This window comes from Micropterus salmoides, unplaced genomic scaffold (assembly GCF_014851395.1).
Source record: "Micropterus salmoides isolate LMB-PRFRI ecotype aquatic unplaced genomic scaffold, ASM1485139v1 Ms_hic_scaffold_9, whole genome shotgun sequence".
Classification (NCBI taxonomy): Eukaryota; Metazoa; Chordata; class Actinopteri; order Centrarchiformes; family Centrarchidae; genus Micropterus; species Micropterus salmoides.
The window spans coordinates 33,777,033-33,803,603 of NW_024044681.1; the positions used below are offsets into that span (position 1 = coordinate 33,777,033).

At 41.0% G+C, this 26,571-nt stretch overlaps 1 protein-coding gene across 5 annotated transcripts in view; it reads right to left on the reverse strand.

The window, feature by feature from the left end:
* mark4a (MAP/microtubule affinity-regulating kinase 4a) overlaps positions 1-8,901 on the reverse strand; it is a 31,411-nt gene extending 22,510 nt beyond the window's left edge. For 2 of the 5 annotated variants that reach the window (XM_038708525.1, XM_038708526.1), the window contains exons 1-3: positions 8,214-8,894; positions 5,529-5,726; positions 5,178-5,231 (exon numbers count right to left, since the gene is read on the reverse strand). In XM_038708525.1, the coding sequence (XP_038564453.1) occupies positions 5,178-5,231; positions 5,529-5,726; positions 8,214-8,267 (306 nt within the window). In that variant the 5' untranslated portion in view covers positions 8,268-8,894. Of the gene's footprint in view, positions 1-5,177; positions 5,232-5,528; positions 5,727-8,213 lie in introns of all 5 variants that reach the window. The other 3 variants (XM_038708529.1, XM_038708527.1, XM_038708528.1) reach the window with 3 other exon arrangements.
* Between the last annotated feature and the right edge of the window lie 17,670 nt (positions 8,902-26,571).

Sequence of the window (26,571 nt, forward strand, 5' to 3'; positions counted from 1 at the left end):
TGGTTATGGAGTCACCGATTATTAGTGTGGTTGGGGAGAAAAGGGGACGAGGAGATGCCGGTTGTGGGGTTCCAGAGCAGGACTGCTGAGTGTCGTCAGACAGGGCTGCATAGCGGTTGGAGAGGCCGATGTGCGGAGGAGAGGCAGCCCCGTCCGAGCCTCTCTTGCAGCCACGGACCACCACTTCAGCCCAGGTTGACTGATGCTTCGGAGTCGAACAGGAGGGAAGCCTTGGAAGGTCAGAGGGGTCCCACAGCACGGTGTCCTGGATGTTAGCGGTTGCGCTAAGAGAAACAATCTGTTTGGCTTGTACTGAAGCCACATCCATAAAGCCAGTCAGCAGGGAATATTTCTCTTTGAGTTCCTCTGAAAGTCGTTGGATGTCTTCCATAAGGTCAGCAATCTTTTTGTTCACTTTCTTAAGGAGTGTGCAGTCCTCATGGGGCAAAGTTATCTCGGCTAGCATAACGTTAGTCGCTGGAGCTTTGTTGTGGTCAGTAGCGTTGATAGCGTTTTTACGGTCATCTAGCTTAAAATCCATGACTAATCGGATGACTAAAATCCTTAACCCACGTAAAACTTAAGTTAAAAACTTCAGTTAAATAAAAAGGATATAAAAAATGTAACATAAAAGTGTGGATTAAAACTGGATAAGAGTCAGGTTTAAGACGGAGCTTCCGTCAGGTAGCTACAGACGCCAACGCATGCGCAGAGTACAGATTACGTCAGCGATCTTGTGACTTACTTACTGTAAGAGCTGAATGAGAGTGAAACACACATTAAACAGTAGTCCTGTACTTGCACTGTGGTTGGCAACACTGGTGTGTGCTCCTCCTCTCTGTCATACTTTTGCATGTCACAACATTTGCAATGATTCCTATTTTTCAAATTGATGTTAAAATGACGTCTTATAAACATAAACTTTTAATCTCTTAATCTTGATTATTTTTACAGTTCAGCCTGAAAAAAGTCCACTGAATCTCAGATGTGAATGATCATCAAATGTCTGAGGCCAAAAAAAGGCTGTCCACTAAATTTACCTGCTGACATACAAACAGGGAGTGATAGCCTTCTTGTCTGAGGAACAGATATACAACTCTTTGGTATAAATTGAGACTAATGTTTTGTGAATCCTCCAAGTCATAATCTTTTTTGTCAACAAGCCTTTAAATTGGGTTTATTAGAGCCAGAAGAATTTCAATTGCAGTACAAAAATCAGACATCCATGCAGCTCTTACTGTGGTGTCAAACATGAGGTGGACTCAATAATTTACTACATTGCTTACCCTTAAATCTCTCCTTTTACCAGGTTTCAACTTGTACTGAGTCTTCAGCAATCAGAATTTGTCCTCAGTCCCTTTTGGAGTTCATTAGAAAGATTAATGTACTGTCCCCAAAATTATTAGCTTGTGGTTTTCTTTTTTAACACCTTTAACACCATGGGAAACAGTTGAATCATACACTTCTTACACCATTGCCAGCGGTTTAGACATTAATGGCTGTGTGATGTGTTATTTTGAGGGGACAGCAAATTTACACTGTTATAAAAGCTGTACACTCACTACTTTATATTGTAGCAAAGTGTCATTTCTTCAGTGTTGTCACATGAAAAGATAGAATCAATTATTTACAAAAATCTTTTTTGAGATACTGTACACTTCCTCTTTTTGCAATAAAGATTTAAGGAGGAAAAAGAAAATCCTATTATTCCAACACCACATGAATGCAGTCACCGCTCACCCTTCCCTTTGCAAGCATGGAGGAGACGCTATGGTGGACGATGCGCTCTGTCGGCTCTTTTAAATAAATAATACATGTGGTCCTGTATTTGTCTAAATTTCACTTCTCTTCTTACTTCTAATAAACCAAATGACTACAGCTACTACTACTTCTGCTTGTTTTTCGTACATATTCAACTTAGTGATGAAACATGCTCTGTAGAGTAGTTTGTCGGTTTGGGTGACTGTAGAAACATGGCGACGCAACATGTAAGGGGATGCAGTTATGCAGATAGAAATGGCTCATTCTAAGGTAATAAAAATATAACAGCTTATTATTTAAGGTCTTTATACACTACTGAAAGCAAAAGTTATATATATCATATTGCATTTCTGTCAATAGATCCTCCTAAATATTACACTCTGAACCTTTAAATGGCTTAGTCTTTATAGCACACCATCAATGCAATAAATTCTGGTGTTGAAATAAAACAAAGAATGCATGAGAGATGAGATGAGAGAGAGGACCAGTATAAGAAGACAAATTTAAACTTTTGTCTCTGATATTCATTCAAATTAGATTTTGAGAGGGTGACAACAACCAACAAAACCTCCTCACCATTTAAAACAACAACAACATACAAATGTGGTGAACCTGTAAAAATTGACACACCAACTTCTACTCTGTCTGTGCACTTCTCACTGCGTGTGATATGTCTACTGTCGAAGATATATTTGTATACTTCTGTCAGAGCAGAGTAGGGGATTACATTTGAGCCAGCTCCCCTGGTTTTATGTATAAAACAGTACACTCCATCAACAAAAGGCCATTGCTAAAAACCACTGACTCTCCCCCACATCGTCAACTCCAACTGGGAAAAAAAAGATGGCGCAATAAGCTTTTCTATCCTCTTTTCTCAATCCTCCCCCTCTCCTATTTTCTGATGTGTCTCCCTCCATTCCCTCCTCCTTCATTCAATTCCTCCAGCAGTCTTCTCCTCTAACAGTGCCCCAACGTCACTGTTGCCATAGCAACCCAGGTATTAAGACCGGTTTCTCCAGCTGTGCTGGAGGGAATCTTGGGATATGTAGTGCTGAAGCATCATCCAGGTGTCCCATTAATTCCCTACTCGTCACTGCAGAGCTGAGCGGTCAGGTCCGTCAAAACAATGTTCCCCGGGAACATCTTCGACCCCAGGAACACGTTGAACATGGTCATCGTTACTGACCGCAAATAAATAGCAATCCTACGATAAAGCTGAAAGAGATTGAAACACATGCCTAGTGGCAATAAGGCTCCTGTCTTTAAGCTGATGGAAACAAATTGTATTAAAATATAATTTTCAGCTTGGATGTGTCACAAAAAAATATACAGTTAAAGACACTTTCAGGTGTCCTCCAACATCAGAGAGGCCAGTATAGAAATCTTCTCCTGTATTATGCTATTTCCTCTTATAAGAAGTCCTTCTTCACAAATGTTGAAGTTTGAGTTTCTCATCTGTGATTTCACTTACCTTTTCTTTCCTCCCTCCCCCTCTTTTACCCTGTACAATACATTTCCCTCTTTCCGTTTCCCCTCTACATACATTACTGTCCAGATTATGTTAATATGGGCTCTTTCATGTCTTCAGTCCTAAGGATTTTCTCTAGCCCACGGGTATGTAAAGAAGCCTGCTATCATCGCCAATTGTAGAGTATTCTCGCCAATCAGTGGCCAATCCCTCGCCTCTCTCCTCAATCCTGTCATAAATGTTGTACAGTTGTCTCTCAAAGCAGCCAGTTCGGTCCAAGAAAAGCACCAGATGGGATAAAATACAAATTTGGATTACAGTTCCCGCAAGGCATCAAATATTCTAGCCAGGTAATGTACAGAAAATCAATTTTCTGACATGACATAAGCACCAGAAATACGATGAGTCAAAGTATCAGGATTACAGGAAGCCAGTGATCAAAAGGGCAACGGATGGCTATGGGAAAAGAAAACAATGAGAACTTGCATTTATGTGTAAGCCTTAATAATACTCTAACACCCCAAGGTCATTGCTATCGTTGCACCGTAAATACAGAGATTAAGGAAAATATTATTTACCTAAAAACAAGTCAAATGAAAAAAAAAATATATATATAATCAAAGGATTATTTTCTTTAGTCGCTTTTTATTCTGGGTAAATCTTCTTGGGAATTTTTACAATGTTGTTACCAGTAAAGTGAAAGATAGTAATAATTCTGGGGTCCCACAACATTTCCAGTAGGATGTACGACACAACTACGGGATTCCCCAAGCAATATTCTTTAAGGTGGCCAAGTAATCCAGCTATGCCTCTGCTACTTTAATTCTACATCCCATGTGAAGAAATGCAGGTCTTCTAGCAAGACACACATACATCAAACGTCAAACTGAATTGCACGCACACATATAAAGAACAATCATTTTATCTCTAATTTGATCCGTATATGTGCATATCAGCAGCATTATGGACAAATATGGGCTGACTGAATGGTTGACTGCATATTTTGTCTCTGTATGTTTTCCATCACTGTGAGATAGTTCTTTGCCTGACTTTGTGTGATCCAACTACATCAGGCACACGTGACAGGGCAGAAAAGTGCTTTATTGATGTGGTTGGGAGATCGGATGGAGACATCCGAACTTGGGATCAACCCATGATCAAATGGTCTTCATGTCAGCCATGTTGTGCCTGGACATATCTACCATTCCAGCTCCTGAATCTGAGTCAGTTGTGTGTCTGCCCCACGCAGAGGTTGCCCTTGATAGCTGGCAAACCCAAAGTGTCCACCGCTCCGTCTCTGACCTTCATGCACAACAAACCTTGAGTGTCCACCATTCAGGCTTAGCACTCAACATGCTGACCAGCAGGAAAAAAGAAGCCAGTCCATTAAAAGCCCTCCCTGTGACATACACTCCAGCTTTTCGAAAGACACCTCTCACAAAGAAATGGCCACCAAACCCAACGGTTTTCTTTGTTATCCAGAGCTACGTGTGTTCAGGGAAGACAAATTAAGAACACAAACACAAAAAACGATGGGTTGGGTGGCCGCGGTTTCCGAGATGAGTCACCCCCTCTCAGGGCAGTGATTAGCCCTGAGAGAGAGACGAGAGATGATCTCTGGAGCAGAGGTCTCCTCTCGCTCCCATCCAGTCCCTAGCACCTGCCAAACAGCATCACATCCTACAAGCCCTCTCTCTATCAGCTGCTCTCTCCTTCCTGCCCCCTCTGAGGAAGGAACAGCTGAGGATAAACCTGAACCTCTGCAAGTCCCCAACGGCATACATTGGTATTTTGTTGAATTGCATCAATGTGACCAATCATCCACATTTCTGATGCCTGGCTGCTGCTTATGAAGGCAGATAGAATAAGACCATGTAGCACGTGTTTCATTTTTGTACCTGGGGACATGATGTATGGGACTCCATCAGTATAAAGAGGAAAAACTCACCTTTTGTAGGCTGGTTGGGTTCAACTGAGTTTTGTCAATGATTTTTATTGCAACCTGAAAGAGACATTAAGACATTTTTGAACAAAAAGTAAGCACATCATCATTAGAACAGCCTCCATAAATAATACCCCGAAGACTTTCCTATTGATGTCATTAACACCACAATCTACTCTACTTCTTTGCAACATTTTTCAACATATGTTTAGACTAAATACTGGACCAAATCACATCTTCAGGACACCAGTAACATCAACTGTGGCCTTTCCTCGCCCTGTCAACCCCAGTGTTTCTTAATCATCCATCTCCTCCTTCCCTCCTCCTACCCTAGACCTCTGATGCCCTGTGTCTCACCTCCTTGCCCGTCAGGATGTGGCGGGCCAACTTGACTTTGGCAAAGTTTCCCTTGCCGATGGTTTTGAGCAGTCGGTAATTGCCGATGTGCGGCTGCTCGTCGGAGCAGGAAGCAATGGAGTTCCTGCACCGGGCGCCCAACGAGCGGCTGGACTGGCTGGTGGCCTTGTCTGAGCGGCTGGCCCCCAGTGACACATGCTGGAAGAAAATTAAAGGGGGGGGTTTAAGGAGAGAGGGGAAGTGGTCACTCGCTGTGTGAACACCAATATCGCATAGAGCAGCAGCAGCAGTAGCCTGGCAAAGCACCTCCAGGGCTGCCTGTACCTATGGAGCACTGATTGTCTCCAGAAGCAGAATGATCTGCATTAGTCCCTTCTGTCTCTGTAAGCTGGTTATGAACTCCACAGAATATGGAGACCATATGCTGTTTTTAGGCAGCATCTAAACAGTTTTAAGGTCCAGGGAACACTGCTGTATTTGTGGAAGTCACTGGGCAGCTATTTGTTTCACAGGTGAGTGTATATCGCAGACATACTAACTGCACAGGTAAACATGTGTACAATAAGCAGGCCAGCTTTATCGAGGGATTGTTTTGGCACATCACCAGAATCATTCAACCTGATGTCTGTTTCATACACACAAAAAGAGGCGACGCTGAGCTGAGCTACATGTGAACACATGCCCCTCATTTCTGGGTTAACACCTGTTGTGCAGCAAATAAACACTTGAACATATTTTTTCCATTATGGCTTCAGGATCATCTTCTTTAGAGGTCTACTGCTCGACTGCTGGAAGATGTCTTTATGTGATATGACTATTACTATAAGGGTAATACTTTCACTGAAATCTGAGGTAGCCCTGAAGGGCTGACAGCCGTTAAACAGTTAGCTGTGCTGCTGCTGCATGCTACCACCTTGAGTCTGTACCCTAAAGCTTCAGAACACAGTTGTGCAGCAGTGATAGAGTCAAAAGTTTGAGTCACAGATCATTTTCAGCCAGGAAGCAATGCAGAAGACAAAAGGAGGAAAAACAACAAGGCTGGATGTATTACAGTATGAAGCAGCTTCTTGTCATGTGACAAACCAAGCAAACATGGAGAGGAGGAAAAAGGAGGAAGGTGGCTGGGGCGAGGAAAACAAAAGGTATAGCAGGAGATAGAGAAATCAGGATATCAGATGGAAAAGGGGTAGAAACAAATGAGACAAACAGAGAAGGGGTAATTAGTGGAGAGAGGAATATTAAAGGAAAGAGTAAAAAAGGGAGCAGATGCCGGCACAGTGGTCCCTGGCCGGTCCCAGGCCCTCAGGCATCACACTGCCATCCCCCCAGCATGTCATCTTGCTCTCAGCTTCACACGCACACACATACAACACAAAAAACACACCCTTAAGCCCCACCTACAGACAGTCCCTCCTTCCCATGCTTCCATCCCTGTTCTCACGCCCCACCTAAAGCCTATTTGGACCCTCCCTCTACAATAGACACCGTAGATATGAGTCCCAAACAACAGCACAGGAGGCATACCCAGAAAGCCGCGGACTACATTAATCCACCAACTGTAAGGGGCACATGAAGCCAAGCCTCACCTGTGCCAACATGGCAACACATTTCGCCTGGTCAACTCACTCATCTGTCATCATCACTTAATTGTAGAGTGATGACAGCAGATCGAGATCCATTCTAATGGTAGGAGCGGATCTGCATTCATAATCAATCATGCACCTCGTAAACCTCGCACACTTATGCACATCCAGTTACACACTCGCATACACAAACACACACACACACACACACACATCTACTGGCTTAACCATCCCTCTGTGCTGAAAGCTCTGCTAACAAACAGATGGGAGGTCTTGCTAGAAGTGTTTAGGCCAGTGAAATGACATAATGCAACGTCAATCAATCATGTCACCATTTTGATATACATCAATAAGGAGATAGATAGATACTGACAGTCATACATATGCAGACCATGTTATATTCTGTTTGTCCCACATGAATAACCCCCCCCCCCCCCCCATTCTTTCCTTACAGCAGGCCGCTACTGTTTTCCACTGTACTAAATGTATGGCGCTGTCTGACACCCACTGGCTGTGGGGCTGGGCGCTTTGTAGGCTGCGCAGCAATGGACTGCACATCATTTTACGCAGTAATCCCCTTGCTTCATAGGAACAACCCAGATATTCTCTACACATTTATTTTGGCCTGCTGTGCTCTCGTCCCACCCATCCAATTTCTGGGGAATACATGCACGCACACACTCACACACACACACACACACGGGCAGCAGCAGCAGCAGCAAGGAGTATAATGTGACATCACTATCTCTCCATAGCCTTATAATAAGAGGTGACGGCTGGTTTTCAGGCTTTCTGCGCACATCCATTGAGTGTTATCGTATGCGGATGGACTCATTCAGGGCTGTTTGCCTGCAATCAGCTCTTTCCCTGCGCAGACACTCAAGGTTAGCCCATTTTGAAAGAGGCTGTTCTGTTAACATATCTATCCAGTATCACCTCCAGAGTCCTTTCACCTAATGTGTTCCAGAGCACAATCTACGGCCTACATCTACACAGTGAATAAACCCCAATGAATGCCAAAAGAGGAGATATTTTTTTAGAGATGCACGATTTATCTTCTACATGCACACAAATAGAGGCTATAGGCTGTAATTGCACTTACATGGTCTCCAGTACTCCTGTCGTTTCCAGACGGTAATGCAGACCGAGAAGACATGTTCTCTTTCTCCTTTTTCCCTGAGTAAGAATCACGGTGTGTTTGCGCGGATGCTATTTACAGGCTCCACAGACAGAATAACATCTGCATATGCGACCCACCGTCCCAAATCAGTCTGCCTCTTCTCCAACCGGCCGAGCCGCGGTCGAGAGCAGACCTCTGCCTATCATGGCAGCAATGGATATTTGGAGGGGGGTTGTCCTCAAACAAGCTGCATTTTCCACCATGCACTCTGCAAAAACACGGCCGATCAACGATGCAGCAAATGCAATGCAATGCAAAGCCCGAGCATCGAATAAGTGCTAAAATGCGGTGATGTTTGGCCGGAGCCCAGCGTCTCTGTGGCGACTCTCCACCCCCTGCCTCATATCGCCATACAAAACAAATACGGCTCCTTCTGGATGTGTGTCATCTTCGTTTGTCATAATAGGCTACTGACCGATATAATCTTTCACTTTAACCCCGCGACGACAATGCAACCCGCTCGCCTTTGCAGCCGCTTGCAGGAAAACACAGCCTTCGGTGAAGCGGGGAAAAAGGCCGAAATGTTCAGAAATCGGTATTCTCGGTCGATAAGATGCGCACCACATCAAGTCAGGAAGAATAAACAGAGACCGGAGTTCCGGTCGTAGCTTTTGCAACAACCTTTATGAATCAACAGCAGTTCATTGTAACATACAATCAGTTTATTATGGAGGACTGATCCTGACAGATTAAGAAATAAATACATAAATAAATAAATGCTCAATAAATAAATAAGCATCCTATTAAAGGTACAAAAAATAAAGTTAATAAATAAATGTAGGCAGTAATTATGAGAATGAGACATAAATGTATATATCTCTTTTAATTAGCTTCTTTATTTATTCCCCTTTGTATTAATTAACTGATTTATTTAATGTCCTTGTAATCTTCAACTTTAATGACTTATTTTTTAAATGTATTTATTTATGCTTGCGTTTCAATATTTTTCTCTGTTTTATTCTTCCTTTGCATTTTCTAGCCTATTTACTTCCCCAATGGTATTTATTTCTGTCTGCTCTTTTTACATTTCTCTATGCATATCTGCCTCATTATGCAAATGAGGAGGGGCTGTGTCTCAAAGGGGTGAACTTCTTGCCTATTGGTGGACCAGTCAGACCACAGAGGTTGATTTTATGCACACATCAACAAGCTTGCTCCTCACACAGTCAAATGGCTTCCTTCAGTGAGCTAAAGTGTTTAGCAACTCAACAGCCACTTTTTAAGCCAAAAATGCTTGATTTAAAATCTTTATGTAGTCAGAGTTACCCTGAACTCAAATGTGATAGACTAGTCATCATTAGGAATTATGTAATGTTTTCCCAGAAAACCAAAATGAAAGAATAAAGTAATTTTCCTTACCTTTTTTGTGTTTTTTTTCACTTTTAATGGACACATGTAATATGTTTTATACTTCCTGTGAACATAATCCAATTACTCCTATTTTCATATGTTGGGGTAACACCTTATTTTGAAAACCGGATGTTGTGTCATGTATCTTTGTGCTAATTTCATAAAGTCCGATGTAATTTGATAATGAAGTATGTTGTTTGTGGTGTTGTATCACCTATTGAGATTTGATGGTCTCTCTTCAGATGAGACTCTCAGACTGCACACTTGTCTTTGTAAAGAGAGAAACTGACAGAATATAGTCTCTAACCCTGCCCGTTAGCTCGCTCTGCTCCGTTAAAACCGGTGCTTGAAGTGGAAAGAAATAGGTGCCTTTCTGTCAGTATTTTAAATGTCCTGCCCCATCCAGGCTGTGATTGGTCGGTTCACGATAAGTCACATTGACGAGCTACATGGCTGCTTGAAAGTCACCCGAGCTTCTCTTCTCCCTCGTCTCTCTGCAGAGTTTAGCAGGCAGGCAAGAACAGGAGCAGGTGAGCGTCATGTAGCACCCAGAGAACCTGATATGGAGAGGGCAGAGGAGAGAACCTTCAGCTTGGGAGAAGTCCCAGTACGCCAAAGATTAAAATGTTGAGGTGCCGGTACTGCGTACCAGTGCGTTCCAGCCCACTTCAAGCACTGGTTCAAACTGAATTTACCACAGGGTCGGATACAAGTGCACTCCAGATTTAGCTGCTACTAGCTGACTGTGTGTTTCTCACAAACGACAGCTCCCTTTACCGCAGTTCTGTGTCCGTGCAAGCCGCAAACTGAAACACTGTCTGTCAGAGCATCCACACTTCCTGTTGGCTCGGAGGCATTGTGAGGCTACCCAGCCGACCAATCACAGAGCTTACGGTCCGCCTCGACTCGACGTGTAGTTTCATTTTTGAGGAGTTGCACATCAGGCTACGCCGTAGGTGACGGCATAGGGTAGGGGGCTACACAGAGGCTACGCCGTCGTTTCAGTACAGAAGTATAAATTGTACTTAACACAACTCGGGCTTGTCTCCTCCTCGATTAGTAAATCCGAAAGCACAACAACCATCCAGCATTTTGGCAACGCAAAAAGTAACAAACTCAAAGTAACAGTGTATTAATTGGCTGGAAGGCAGCGGAAAATAACGTCTTTTTTGCCCTCCAAGGGAGCGTTTTCCTTGGAATGTGTCTCATGAAAACTATGAATAGGGGAGAAGTTCACCACTTGAGACACAGACACTCCTCATTTGCATAATGAGGTAGAAATGCAAAAGAAGAATAAAACAGACAAAAATAATAAAACACACACATAAATAAATACATTTAAAAAAGAAGTAATTTATAAAAAAGTTGAAGATGATAATGGACAATAAATAAATAAGGTAATTATTATAAAGGTGAATAAATAAAGAAGCTAATTAAAAGATATACTGTATACATTTATGTCTCATTGTATAATTTAATTACTGCCTATATTTATTTAATGTATTTACTTTATTTTTTATGCATTTAATCGGAATTTTATTTATTTATTGAGCATTTATTTATGTATGTATTTATTTTTTAATCTGTCAGGATCAGTCCTCCATAGCTTTATGAGGTACACATCTAATGCAGTCTAATACAACAGTCCTTCAGTTAAACCTTCCTTCATGAAGGTTCTAATGTTCAGTTTGTGTTGAAACAATTTTAGAGAGGTGCTGATTCAAATCATTATGGAGACGGCAGTTTGTGGTGCTGTTGAATTATTCCAGTGTTTCTATTATTTTGTCCGCCCAGTTTTTTTAACAACATAAGCCAACAGTTAAAAAAATAAATGAAGCCCAAAGCAAAAGTTGGACCATCAAGACAAATGAGTGTATAAAAGTGACATAAAGATAATACACTGCTGATTCAGTGTCTAAGCCCTTGAAGCGTGACCATAAGGCTCTTCACCATTTTCTTTTGCATGTAAACAAGCAAGGAAAGAAATATGTTCCACTGCATTGACATCAAGATCAATTAGATAAACTATAATACAGGATACAAGCAATGTGTGCATGTATTCTACATTAGATTTTTTCATCCTATATACATCCTTTATTCCTTCACTTCAATATATATATATACACTAAAATATGAGCTATACTTTTCTTTGTTGTGGTATTGTATTTGCCCACAGTTAGATTTCAACTAGCTTTATTTATGTCTTTTTTGTTTTCTTGTAACTATGACCATAAACCTCCTTAAGGGGTCATGTGATTTTTATAACCTGCGTGTTAACAAGCCTTTTATCATGCATGCTGGGAGAGGCATCACTACCCGTAACCCTGAGAAGAAATCAGCAGCTACAGAAGATGGATAAAGGCATCGACACCCCTGTTCTCAAAAACGACAAACGTTCCACTTTTATTTTGGAAATCAAATAGGTTCTCTTCCTGTTTGATCTGGGTAACCATGTTTCGATTGACACAGCTGAGATGCGCCACATCAGAGAGGCTTAGAGGTCCAGTACAACACAACATAGCGTAGATTTGTGCGTAAATTAGCATAAAGTCTCCAAAAATGGCGGAAGTAAGGAGCCTCACCATCTAATCTCTCATTCATTTGAGTCTTCTGCTGTTGTTTGATTTGATTTTCATGATGGGTTGTGTGGCACTGGCCTGCACAAGGAAAGGAGCAATTTCTATGCAAATGCCTTTCTTTCAGATAAAGCAAATAATTTAAAAAGACATAGTATCACTTGAAACCCCTAAAACCCTGTGTTTGTAATGTTTTTTTTGTAATTATGACAACTTGACTGAAAGACTGGAATAGAAGGTTTGGAAATTATTAGGTGTGTAAGAAATTATTAGAATTGATTAAGTTCCCAGCAAATATTGTTCATTCAGCATTGCTTCTCATCCACTGTTCTTCAGCCCCTAAAATGATAACATTTCCATGGATACTTTTGTCTTCACTGTCCATGACGTGCTGCCTGGTGTACTCTCTAGACTAATGGCCCTTATTGACTTCCAGAGGTCATCTCTAGGGTTGGCATTGAGATAGGAGGAGCACGCTGCTATTAAGTGGTTGTAAGTGGTTGGTCCCCATTGGCTTTGTGATGACATATCATAGTATATGTATTCTGCAGATATGGACAACTGTGCAGAGGCATTGAGGTTGAAGCCCTGTCATCGGGCCTTACGAAGCCAATGCAGAAGTGACTTCAACCTGTATTCTTTCTAATGGCCTGCAGTGGGCGACTCCACTGGTTGCAATGGACTGCACTGGACAAAATGACCCTACTTCTCACTTGATGTATTACCTCAGTAAACACTTTCCTAATAAGTTTATGGTCTCAATCACTAGTTTAAAGTCTTCTTTAGTACAACATGAGGTTTATTTATGAGGTTTAAATTATGATCCCATTTAGAGGCAAATAGACAATAAAGAAGGCTATGCTTTAGGGCTATCTTGTGATTTACAAGTTGCTACCATGGCAATCTGTCACTCAGGATAGAGGCAACTAGTTCATTCACCAGCGTCATTGAAAAAGCAGTCAGGTGCACTGTTTTGCTTGATGTAATGATTCCTTTTGTTCATATTGGAAATCAAGAGATCCCTTCCTAAAGTGATTTCAAGTAATGGGGGACAAACTTTGCAGTCCTCATTCTGAGCAAAAATATATTCAAAAGTTTATCTTAAGCTATAAGAATTAACAGCAAGCAAAAAAGTGGTCATCTGACTATTATTGTTAAGTTGCAATGTGTAAGATCTGGACAGAATTTTAGTTTAAAACATTCAAAATATGAACTAACATGATGAAGTTAGCAGACTAACCAGCTAACCCTGGCCTGTCCTGTCTTTTAATACCATCTGTGCCTTAAGAGGTGATAGTGAGTCACTGTAGCGTCCAGTCTGCCCTCATCAGAGAGGATGAAGAAGTAGAGCTGCCCCGAGGGCTGCTGCAGGAGCTTGGTCTCCCTCTCCCTCGCGCTCTAATGTCTTGTTCCTCTGCTACCTCTACATTTTTTTCTCTTACCACCAGCATGCGGCCAGGTATTACACATTGTACCTTTAAGACAGACCTGAAAATTGTGAACCTGTCTTTCAAGGTGCTGCAGTATAAGACAGTCATTCGCCCAGTTCAGTTTGGTTCATGTGTTGAGCATGAAGGACATTGCATTATAACATCCTCCAATTCCCTGTTTGTTTCTATGATAGGGATCCTGGGTTTTTATCATTTAAAGAACATCCATGCGGTTCGGGATTACCAAAAGTCTATTTTGGTAGAAAATCCAGAAAATTCTGGGGTCTTCTAATGTCTTTATCAGAGGCTCTTCTCTATGGAAGCCACATTCATCATCTGCATCAAGAGTTCAGTTTCCCGCTTTACCTGGACCTGTGAGACAGAAAGGAATTTCCTGGATGACAGCACCCCTGCTTCCTCCAACCCTAGTACTTTGCTACCCATCACTGGAGAAGTATATGACTGAAAATTCTCTCTTTCTGTCTGCTGCCAAGTTACCCACTGGGCTCCATGTGACTGACAGGTCATCTGTTTTTAATGAACAGAGGCCTTCTAGTGAAGGTGAAACCCAGACTTTGGATGCTGCTTGGCCTACTTTTACACAGTTTAAGGAATCTCACTAGAACACCTACATATTCCCAAGAAACCCTGATGTCTCATTTGCACTGACCCACTAATGGCTATACTGTGATCTTCATGTAAATAGACTAGTTCTACCAGGAAGATCCCTTCATCCCTCTCTCCTGACTTTCTTTTACTCAGGAGGCAGCAGAGCCAGTGTTCCAGCATGTTTTCTGGAAGAGTGTAGCGCAGGTCCAAACAGTGCTTTCTGTCGTCTAATCACAGGTCCAACACCTTGCTTGAGCAGAGTATTGTACCAGTACCAGATGGTTTCATGTCTGATTGGCTTCTAGCCACCTCTCTTTCCTGGGGAAAGCGAGACAAGAAGCAGAAGTGGAGGTATCTTCTGCCGTGATCTTTCATCTAACAGGTCTATTGGAACACCACAGGTGCCCATAGAACGAGATTCCCAAAACTTCTTAGCTGTCAAAGATACATGGTGTGGGTACAAAAAAAATAGTTTGTTCAGTGGTGAACATTTAGCAATGTTTCTACCAAGCAAAAAACTATTTTCATAAATTCAATAATAAGTAAAATCTGTGGATTAGTACCTGCAGACTAGTTATTTGGACATCTGGACATTTGCCGGAGAGCCTGTAACTATTTTCTGTTACTACTTCAGTATCAATTGTGACCTGCAAAATTAATGTCTGTACCAAATTTACTCAAAACCACATAAGTCAAACTCATGCTGACGCTAGAAGAAAAGAAAGAAATTTTAGTCTGGACCAAACTGGTGGATCCACTGGCTGACAGACCGACATTGCCATCCCAAGAACTACACCGCTCTCTTAAAGCTGGAGTGCAGGACTTTTGGATACACGAAGGTTCGTTACCTTCAGGCCCTGGCCACCGGAGTTTTTAAATCTTTTGTCTGTGGTGTTATTCCCACACTGGCACACTTGTAGTGATGTGTTTAATGCAAACCAGCATTGACTGCTTTGCTAGAGCTAATATGCTTGGGTAACGTTGTATTGGATGCAGTCACACCAATAAAGCCGGTCAAATTGAAATTGAACGGAGATGACACAGCTCTGTCTCAACTGGGAGTATGGTAGAGGCTATAGCAGAAAAACCTAAGAAGTTTCCAATGCTCCAGATCAAAAAGAATCTTGGGGTTACTTAACGTAATCCCTGGTTCTTTTATAACAGAGCGAGGTGTTTCTCTATGGGGAATCGCCTTGGAGTCACCAACTACGGAAGCTCCAATGACACAACCTTTGTCACTGACAGACATGTAGAGCTGTGCTGGGGGCACACCTCATAATACCACAGTCAGCAAACCCCTCCCCAATCATTCTCCACCGATTTCTTTCCGTGCCTATGCAGAGAGAGAAGTAGTGATTGATGAAAAACCTCACTCTTTTATCAAAGAACCGGGGATTACGTTAAGTTCTTTTTCTAACGCTATTCGGTGTTTCACTATGGGAGATTTAGCCCACTCCCTCTTGTGGGATGAGCCCTCAAACCCTGGGGGGCTGCAAATTCTTGCAAGTTCAGGCCAGAGATATAGTGTCCAAAATCCAGTGGGACAGCCGCTGGCGGAACAATGGCTTACCATTGATCCTCTTCCCTATATCCAGCTGTCCTGCTCACATACACCTGCATAGTCTGCACTGGGCAAAATGCGTTAAGCCTCTCCTCCTCCACTGAGGAGAATGAAGGAGGATGGAAAACTACAAGTTCCACTGTGAACATCAGATAAGGGTTCCGGCCTCTTGAGCCTTTGGTGGGGATAGCGGCTGAGAACATGGTAACTGGAAAAGAATACGACAGTGTACTAAGTAGCTGTTCTAGTTGCGCTTATCTGTCAGTTAAGCGAGCACACGGGGTTTAGCCTGAGCTAACTAAATACTGTAAGAGACTGCTCGTTGTGACACGTTAGCTGTGCTCTGTGTACAGTGCCCAGTTAGCAATGAATGCTAACTGAAACCAATAAGACTTTCCATAACATGTTAGCCGAAGAGTAAGATGCGACACAGTTGCCTGAATAGCCCACGAAGCTATTACATTTATTCTACCTTAAAATGGTTTATTGTTTTGGACCTGTGGAAATAAATTTTTGTAACTATTTCTGGACACCAGCCTGGGGCAAGCTCACCTGTAGGCATTCATCATGAGAACGTGTCAGTGTTGTGCGTGTAATGACTCTCACTGCCAGAAGGGGGATACAAAAGATCAGCACTGCACGTATAACTAGAAATCAAGGTTCTTCATTACAATGATCCAAATATCCTGTAAATCCAATATTTTCATGAAGTATTCTGCTCATTGCTTTGCAACATTTCCCACTATGAGCTGACACAACCAGGGATATTAAAAGAACCTCTGTATAAAGGGTACAGATTATTCTCTGATTACGTCGTCATAACTTCCAACTCAGCTCTGTATCAAATTCTAACTCAAGCAGATGACACAAGCTGAACAGCATACCAATGGGTACACTATATTCAGCTCAAATATGATAGAAAATAAAAGAAAATACAGTGTCAAAGGTGATAGAAGCTATCAAATTATCCATCTCAAGGGCAATAACATTTCATCATTTGGTAATGAAGGATTATTATTTTTTAACCTGCATGATTTGATAACACTGGCAATCAAACACTTCAAACTCAGCATGTCAGAGGGCTTTGTGACCTTCTTGTTTGCCTGTTTGGTACCATTTGCATCTAATGTGTGGCCTATGTGAGGCATGGAAATTCTGAGAGAAGAACTAGACTGTAATGTGCTGCAAAATCTTGTAAGGAAAGAAATAGAAGAAATCTAGTCTACTGTCTATGGAAGCCAGGTCTTGTGAAATTGAACAGGGGACCCACGCATGAGTACCAATTTTTTCTAATTTAATTTCTTTTAAATTAAATAAGGGGAGCTAATAAGACTGTAAGGCAGAGCAGAACCAGAAAATATGCATAAAGATCTCACATTCAATGGGTCAGTTTCAGAATAAATGCGGGTTACTTCGCCCTGTGAACACAATGGAGAGTGCTGAGTGTGCTGTGCTTAGCACAGATTTAGGATGAATGGACTCAATGAAGTACAGCCTCCCAGGTTTCATCGGGTTCATCAGTTTTTAAAGGTGGAGTGAGGGGCATTTAGAGGGCAAAGATTCTGGAGTAAAGCAACAATATTATATCCTTAAAGTTCGTGGGAGTACAGTGGTTTCAGGAGGGAGTATAGAAAATGAGTAAACTTCTTATGGAAGAAGTCACAAGCCTGCAGAAAATAAGCTTCAACTCATTTTGTCGAAGACACCCCTGGCTTGGGACGTGAATGCGCACTATGTTATAAATCAGAATATTTTTGTGCATAAGCACTTTCTGTGTTTAATTTATGCACAACCTTTTGACGTGAATCCTCTGCAGTTTTATCTCTCTACTGAGTGCAGTCTCCTAGTTTGTTCAGTTTGCAGCTCTCCATCTCTGTGTAAGTACATTGAGAGCACTGAAAGAATAAACAGTCAAATTCCTTGTATGTGTACACATTGGCCAACAAAACCAACTGTGGTAAAGTATAGTTTAAAGTCTTGAAAGCCATTTAAAGCTTAAATACTCTGCTGCTGAAAGTATGCAGTAATTGAAGTAATTTTCACTTTTTCTTTGTTGGTCTGAGCAGTTTGTTCTTGCGATGCCACACAAAACCCACCAGAGGGTAGCAAAGTTTTACTGTTGTCGCTAATATAAATAAATAAATTAATAAATAATAAAGTCTGGATTGTTCAATTTGTTAAAAAATATAACTTAAAAATATCACATACAATATTAAATTATATTCAAGAAATTCCCCGAGCACAGCAACAACAATCAGGTGCTGGTAGATAGCAGGATAAGTCTACCTTAAAGGTAGTAAAGTCAGACCAGTGTGTGGTAGTTTGTTTTTTAAAATTAATTATATATACTTTACATCCATTAAATTTACTTTGTAGGTTTATAGGGTAAACTATTTAAAATGATAGATATCTAAAAATGTTATTATATAAATTATTCTCTTGTAACCTCTTTCTAGCCAGATGAAAATGACCTTCAAATAAGCGTAGTGTCTTGGAATCCCACTTTCCCACTAAATTGAAATTGTTGTTTAAAAAGTTGCACCAAATGGCAGAAGTAGCATTAATCTATGTCTCCTGGCACATCCCAGTTTATTTTGGAAAGCTCAAATGCCTCCCACTAATATAGTCTACAGTTATAATTAATAGTATAATATACAGACCTCATTTAAGTGTTTCCAGGATTTCTGTTGTATTGTCAAGAAATGCTCCATCCCCATGTTTCAATTACATTTGTGTTCTAAGATGTTTTACACAACTGTCTACTTGAGAATCTCATTATTATCGGAATCCAAGAAGTGGCTGAGGATCTGGGCTTGGATTTATCAAACTTCTTAAAATTATACAGAAGACTGCTCTACAAAGTCAATTTAGAAGTAAAAACCATCTTTAATGAAAGCAAAAAATAAAGCACATTCATACTCCTACTTACAACATAGTAGAGTAAACTTTGAGAGCCACTCTCACGTTAAAGTTTAGATCAGGAACAGCCAATCAGACATAAGGATTTAGCTTCATTTATATGCCATTATTCAGTATTTTAAAGATATTTAGATTTTCTCTTATTCTGAAAAAGCATATGATTTTGAAATGAACAACTGTTTAATATATGTATAATATATTAATTAATATTAATATTTATATTATATTAGTGTTAGAAATGTCATGACAATGAAGATGAATAGAAAGAAATTACAAGCAAAAGCTTTTTTCTTATTGTTTGCACCCCTGAGGAATAAAAGAAAAGTAACTGGAAAGTTACTAAGCACATTTACACACTTTTACAATTTTGATGTACTTTATTCGAGTATTTCCATTTTGTGTTACTTTATACTTCTACTCCACTACACTTAGCTAAAAATGTTGTACTTTTCACTACACTAGTTACTTAGCAGACATATAATCAGTTTGTAACACGGGTTCCCCCTTTTCTGCACCATACCTAGACAACCCAACACTATGTAAAGTAGCTAAACTAGCTGCAACTCCACCACCTGCAACATTAAAATGCCACTTAAACAGTAATGCAGTAATAATAACGCAACAATATGATATACAGTATATAATCTAACTCACTGAACGCAGACATTAAGCTCGACGCCTACTGTTTGATTAATTTGTTGATGATATTTCTGTACTTTCACTTAAAACATAGTATTTCTACATTGTGGTGTTATAATTTTTTATTTATATAAGTAAAGGAGCTCAAATCTCTCCCACAATAGTCTCTGGTGTCATGATTGGCACCTGTAGCATAGCTTTCAGTCTAATACATAAAATTCAAAAGTGTGTCAATGATTTATTTAATCATTTAATTAATCTTCATCTGTTTTTAATGTCTTTTTACTGTTGTTGTTTATCGTGTCTTAAACTGTTACTGTTAATGATGCTGGAGATAATCGGTGTTGCTGGAATTCAACACAATAGACAGGTTATACTGTGGGTCAGCATAACCTCCTGGTAATGTGGAAACAACACGGCCTTCAAATCCAGTAGAGTGAATCTCCCTGTAGGTTCTGGTGCACAGGTCACACTTGTGTTTACCCTTTCTTTCACCTCAATTACAGATCAGATAAGCTGTCTTTTGGGGTCTCATGTTGTGAGCTTGCTCTAAACCCTACCTCAGATTTTGGTTTCCTGCAACACCTCTTCCTGATGGGGTACAGAACACAACCTGCTTACGTAAATAAGCCGGGGGAGAAGGCACGAGGAGCCAAAGGTGAGACCCTGTTGCAATATTTCACAAGAGGAACCATTGTTTAGCTCCAGACTTATTCCTTGCCACGCAAAGTAGTTTCCGTTCTTGCAAACGGCCTGAGCCAACACATTTGTTGTTAACGGTAGGAAGAGACAACTTACTGAGGTGATCATGACAAAACAACGAGGGGGAGGCTTCTTCACGAACACCGGGGCTGCGTTTAGTTGGACAAATATTGCATCACCTTTGTTCACTGGCACTGATTGTAGTGCAGAACTACACAACAAGACAGACTTTATAATCCAAGCATTCAATTTTTTTACATTTATTAACATATCAAAGGTGAAAAGGCCACTTTTTCTGTCAGCTGCTATGCCCATTTTTGTCCCTGATAGTTAAGGTGATGCCTCTAGGACAGGCCATGGATTTCCCTCACAAATGCATAGCCTGTAAGGATGTCCGTTTGTCCACCCTGTTTTCCATGAAAAGATCTGACAGCACAGTCACTCACTGTCATCCCCACTCTCTCCTCTTTCTTTTGCCTGTCTTTTTTTGTTTGAGCTGCAGAGAATGCCGCCCTCCGTCACCAACAACAAGAAGAGGCAAAGTTACTCAAGGATTCGTAGCCTGAGACCTGCGAATGCCTGCACAACATTTTAGGACAGTCTATCCAATAGTTACCAAGACATTTCACTAAAAGCCAGAAAGGTTGCAATGTTGCTAAATTATAAGGACAGTCAATATAAAGGCTTTAGTTCAGAGGTTTACCAAAGTCAGCAGACGTCTGGGGAACATGATTGTTCATGTTGTTATGGCAGTCCATCCAACAAAACCACTGGCTGACTGACAGACTGACGACTGACAGACCAACCCTGCCCTCATAGAGCCGTGCCACTAGGATTGCTAAAAAAGTAAATGAAAAAGATAGTTTTCAAAATTTTTATTCACTTGATTTTCTTCTTAGGCTCAGAGGTTTTCCATCTTCTTATTTACCACTGTATCATTGGTTAATTGGCATTGATGCTGAGCATCCTGCTGTCATGAGGCCAGGGGATGTGCTCACATAAATAAGCCTCCCCCTGTTTTTTTCTCACTATTATATAGACGTCAAAATAGTTTAAACAAAGGAAAACAAATAACTCCACAGGTTGGGATGTTTACAGTGTAAGTGGCACCAGGCCAGCTCAGACCTGAGCGAAAATATTTATATCCATGGATCCACCCAGGATGACTTTTAGCACAAATCACATGTTTGCGCTAAAACATTTAAAGAAATAAGATAAGAAATGCATGCACGTGATTTGCTAATAAAATTAAAGATTTTGTCAGTTTATTTTAGATTGTAGTCTTTGCTTTGAACAAAGGTGTACTTCCTCTGCTCCGTCTGTGGCCAAGGCCTGAGAATGATGATTTAATGTGACGGTTAATTACGAAACCAACAGGCTGGCGTCTCTGTTAGGTCAGATCTGGAGTTGTGTGGGCAGGCAGGGCCATGCACCTCCGAATCGCTAAATAAAGATCCAAATGATGGATACACTTGGATAACATAAATCAGGATATCCCATCAGGAGTGACAAAGTGCTCCATTGTTTTTGTTCAAGTGGGCAGCCATCCTGACAGACAGTGTACGTATACTGGACATGGGAGAGGACAGGAGGTGCTCTCTATTGAATCTTGCCCTGATGGGTCATGTCAGAGTGGGTGGTTTATAAGTGGTTACGCAATGTGCTGGTTGACAGGGCCACACCTCAACCAAAGCCGCCTAGTGAAGTGAATAAGACATGTTAGGCATCTGGTGAAGCTGCCACATTTTTGACAGTCAATTTGATGATGGGATTCAAAGACTGCCTTTAAATTCTTTAAATGTAGCAATTTTAAACCAAGGAAAATCTAAAAACACAGCAATTGCCAGTGTTCCCCTGAATTATGGTTAGGGCTGTCAAGGGCCACTAAAATTAATTAAGAAATTTGAATCTAAATGAGCATGGCCCCTTTTGGAATAAATCAAGTGCTGTAAAAGTGCGAGCACCAAATTGAAAGAACTAGTTCTTTACATCCTCAAAGAGCGAAGGACAGTAAAAGAAGAAATCTGCGACTTTAGGCAGTCACCAGAGATGATGAAAATGGTAAATTGTGTCTATAGTGTTCTTCTGGGGCAAACACTTTTGGCAACATTACGGGTTAGTTAATGATGAATGATGTTTCTGAGTAAATTATGTGTGCTGACTGTACTATACTGATGGTATAAGTAGAGTTTTCACTGTGAAAAAAATATGGCCCTACACGTAGTACAAAGTCACATAATAAGCACAAAAAAGAGTGGTTCCACTTCGCCACAGCAATGTAATTTGTTTAAAGTAAATCACTTTGGACAGAAAACCAAAACAGCAAAATAAAGTGTCTAAACGACAAAGTGACAAAAGGGGCAGAGGCATGACGCTGGGGCAAAGTAACCTGATGTGCTGCTCTAATCCATCCTACGATAAAGATTTTTGCCAACTGCAGAGTAAACAATCTGCTTCCTGTTTACACTGGCTCGCGCATGCTCAGTGTACATGAATGGTCATGGGATATGTTTTTGGGCGTATCAGTATGGACGGAGATTGTGTCTCAAATGGTGCTATGTGTGTACGGAGATCATTTCCGTTGTAAATGGCCATTTTAAAATGAAAACTTAATAGCGTGCACGTAGCCTAACAACAAGCCCTATTGCTCAATGCCGCTCTCAGCCACAACACTCAGTCTGTTAATTGAGAAGTTTTAGACATATAGGGCACTGCATGAGAAGCAAACAAACAGAAAAGAGCAGAACCATGAAAAGTGCATCTCAGTGTGAACAAAGACAGGGCACGGCTTGCTTCCGAAAACAAACAGCGAATACAGCCAGATGGATTTTCCATTGCAGAGCTGTGTTAATGAGAGGAAGCAGGGGAGTGCTTCCCAGGGATTGCATTGTGATACTGAGGACCGTTCCACCTTCAACAGCTTGATCAAGGGAAACCTCCAAGAGTTTGGCCCTCATTCCTACCTGCCCTGCTTTTTCAGAGATGGTAATCCCTGGCTGGGATACCTGGAAAACAGCAGCCCACCATCCGCCTTCAGTCTGCATATGAAAGGATGTCTGAAAATGCTCTTAGATATACATATGACTCAGAAGCCACACTGCCAAATTTAACATTCAGTTGATGCCAACTTCACTTAATGTTCTTCCTGTTCTGTTCCACAAATTCGTGGAACTTATTGAAAATAAAAACAAATGCACGGTGCAGTCCAAGGTCAGAGGTATCTGATATCTATTGTTGGTAACAGGTAAACAGCTTGGAGAAATATTTAAGGATATTTGAAACTTTTTTGACTTATCTCGCAAAAGTGAATACACCCCTCACATTTTTGTAAATACTTGATTATATCTTTTCATGTGACAACACTGAAGAAATGACACTTTGCTACAATATAAAGTAGTGAGTGTACAGCTTGTATAACAGTGTAAATTTGCTGTCCCCTCAAAATAACACATCACACAGCCATTAATGTCTAAACCGCTGGGAACAAAAGTGAGTACACCCCTAAGTGAAAATGTCCATATTGGGCCCAAAGTGTCAATATTTTGTGTGGCCACCATTATTTTCCACCACTGCCTTAAACCTCTTGGGCATGGAGTTCACCAGATCTTCACAGGTTGCCACTGGAGTCCTCTTCCACTCCTCCATGACGACATCACGGAGCTGGTGGATGTTAGAGACCTTGTGCTCCTCAACCTTCCATTTGAGGATGACTCACAGATGCTCAACAGGGTCTGGAGCCCTGCTTGGCCAGTCCATCACCTTTACCCTCAGCTTCTTTAGCGAGGCAGTGGTCGTCTTGGAGGTGTGTTTAATGAAGTAGTAGGATAAGGTGTGTGATACGGTGTGTAAAGTAATGAGAAAACTTCTCTTATGAATCGGCACTATATAAATAAAACTGAACTGATTTGAATTTGATTCGACAGCACTTATGCTGTAAATTACTATTAACATCTGACAGGTAAATAATATGTACAGAAACCCTAACCCATCAAACATAAAGGCAATAGAAAGTCTGTATGTTGTATTTACATTCTGCTTATTGTTTGTTACTTCACTGTGATGTTTGAGCTTCATTGTGCAGAATGGCGGTGAGTTTGAGCTGTTTTGTGCATTTATTCAAAAGTCATGTATAATTCCATTATTCCATGCAGTAAAATCTAATATACATGGTTAGCCAGTAATGTGTTGTCTGAGGTAGAATTTCTATTTATTCATTAAAGAAAAATGCTTTGAGTGAGGCTGTAGATTTCATAATGTGAAGGTGTTTAAGGGAGAGAGGGGTACAGTTTGTCAGAAGTGATGTCATTCAACTGCAATTTCTAGCTAGTAATGGCTTTAGATTAGATCTGCTGTCATTTAGAATGGGAGAAACCTGTTATAATTTAGAAAACACGATGGTGACTGAGGAAATATGGGCTCAAAACAGATTTTTTCATCACTTTCCCAAATCTCACAAGGAGGAGCCCTAACATCGTTCCACAGCAGCCACACTGACAAGTGTGCCTGCAGATGTGTCTGCAGACATTTTTTACAAGTTGGCATTGTCAGTGCAGGCATCGGCTGATGCTGAAGATCTTAATTAATCTACCCACCATAGGCTATTTTAAATATTTGTATATATGTTCTTTGTGCGTAGTGTGAAGGAGGCTAAAACTTTCATCTCATTGTGCAACCCTGTGTTGTAAAATGACAAATGAATCTTGAACGTTGATCAAAGGATGTGGTTGTGATCTGCTTTTGTCTGGGATTTATATTTAATAAAACTAAAAACAGATCAGTTTAAAGGGGCAATATGTAGTTTTCAGTGGCCACTAGCAGTTAGACAATAAGTAACATTAATGGGTCTTCCTCTGTGTTGTTGTCGCCGTTTTGTTGCATTACTGTATATAAAGTGGGTCATGTTAGTTACAGCGACTGAGACGGTAGAGAAGCTGTGTACCTGAGTGTTGGTAAAACGCCAGTAAATCTAAATTGAATGTTACAAAGCAAACAGCGGTAGGTCCAAACTAATGTAAAATTAGCTGACTGCCCTATCTACATCGCTATAGTCTAGTATAAGATCCTGTCTTGCAGGCTAAAATCAACACTTTGACATAATACTGGTGGTATACAGGATACTAACATGGGTTGCGTTAGTTAAAGCGTTAAAGCACTACAACTTTGCACAGGATAACGTTAGCAATAGCTCGGCCTGCGAGCTAACGTGACTGCAGCCTTTCTGATGTTGACTGTTTGATGATTGACTCGTCTGGTCTGATGGGCTCAGCACATAAAAATTTATTGTTGTTTTTTAATCCTTAAGTGGAGTTTATGTTGCCGTCTGTGTTGTGCTGGGAGCCACTTGTTTTGTTATCCGTGCTGTTGTCAATGTAGTAGGAGAGAGGCTCGGGAGAGCACACACGGCTACATCCCCATTCGGTACCTTCACATTAAAAGCAGAATAGTGGCTGTTCCAAGCAACTGAGAAAACAGGAGTGTGGCTACAGCCCATTGACAATAAGGCAGTGAAGATTTGATTTATTAATAAGTAATTTCATTGAAAAACTACATATGGAGTGATGTTTAAACTGTAGGTTTACCAGCTGTAGGTGCAAAAAATTAACAAAATCGAATATATACATTTATTTGATGACCAAGGTCAGCTGAGGCCTGTCATTTTGGGGGACCTGTGAAAAAACCCAAACTTTACCACTCGCCACCACACAGGGTGACGATGCGAACACCTGACCAGACTTGGTAATTCCATGATTTCCAGATATGTGTCAGTGTCTCCAACCACAACCTAACAACAGACCTTAGGAGTCATTTCACTGCAGCCAGCTGGTCATTCAAATTCAGATACAGACCCACTGACTCACAGTCTCAGGTCAATTTGCAGAATGACCCCTGCTGATGCGGGCTGACTTTGTTTTGAGAAGCCCACGAGCAGCTCAGACATGAAAAAGCTCTGTGGCTACTGCACCTTCACTCTGAACAGGGGAGGGGAAGTTCCCTCCTAGTGCATAACGTAAACTTGGCTCCAATAAAAGCATCCGTTGGCACCTCAGCGGACAACAGGAAATCTTTGTTTATCAAAAAACATCCCGTTGTTGGCCTCGGGGTGTATGACCCCTCTTGTTGTATGGCGGCAGAACGTCATATAGTAGCCCTGGTGGAGCCCCATACTTTATGCTCTCAGGTTTGCTGAACAAAGCTGCTTTATCCTTAAGATAAACAACCAAGGCATAAAGTGTGTGTATATGTACTGGCAGCATTGCTTCTGCGTCAGACCCTCGGGCCCTCGTCTGTTTATTAAAGTGCCTTTTGGTATGTATTGTTTAACATTGCTGTAGACTTAATGTCTGACACTCCCATGCTCAGGGGCCACAACACCTAAAGTTAGAAGTATGACACATCTATAATAAGAGTTTACATGTGTGTCAGTAACAACTATTTCTTTATTTTTTTCACCTGACATGCAGACAATAGTATTTATATCCACAATGACAGAGCCG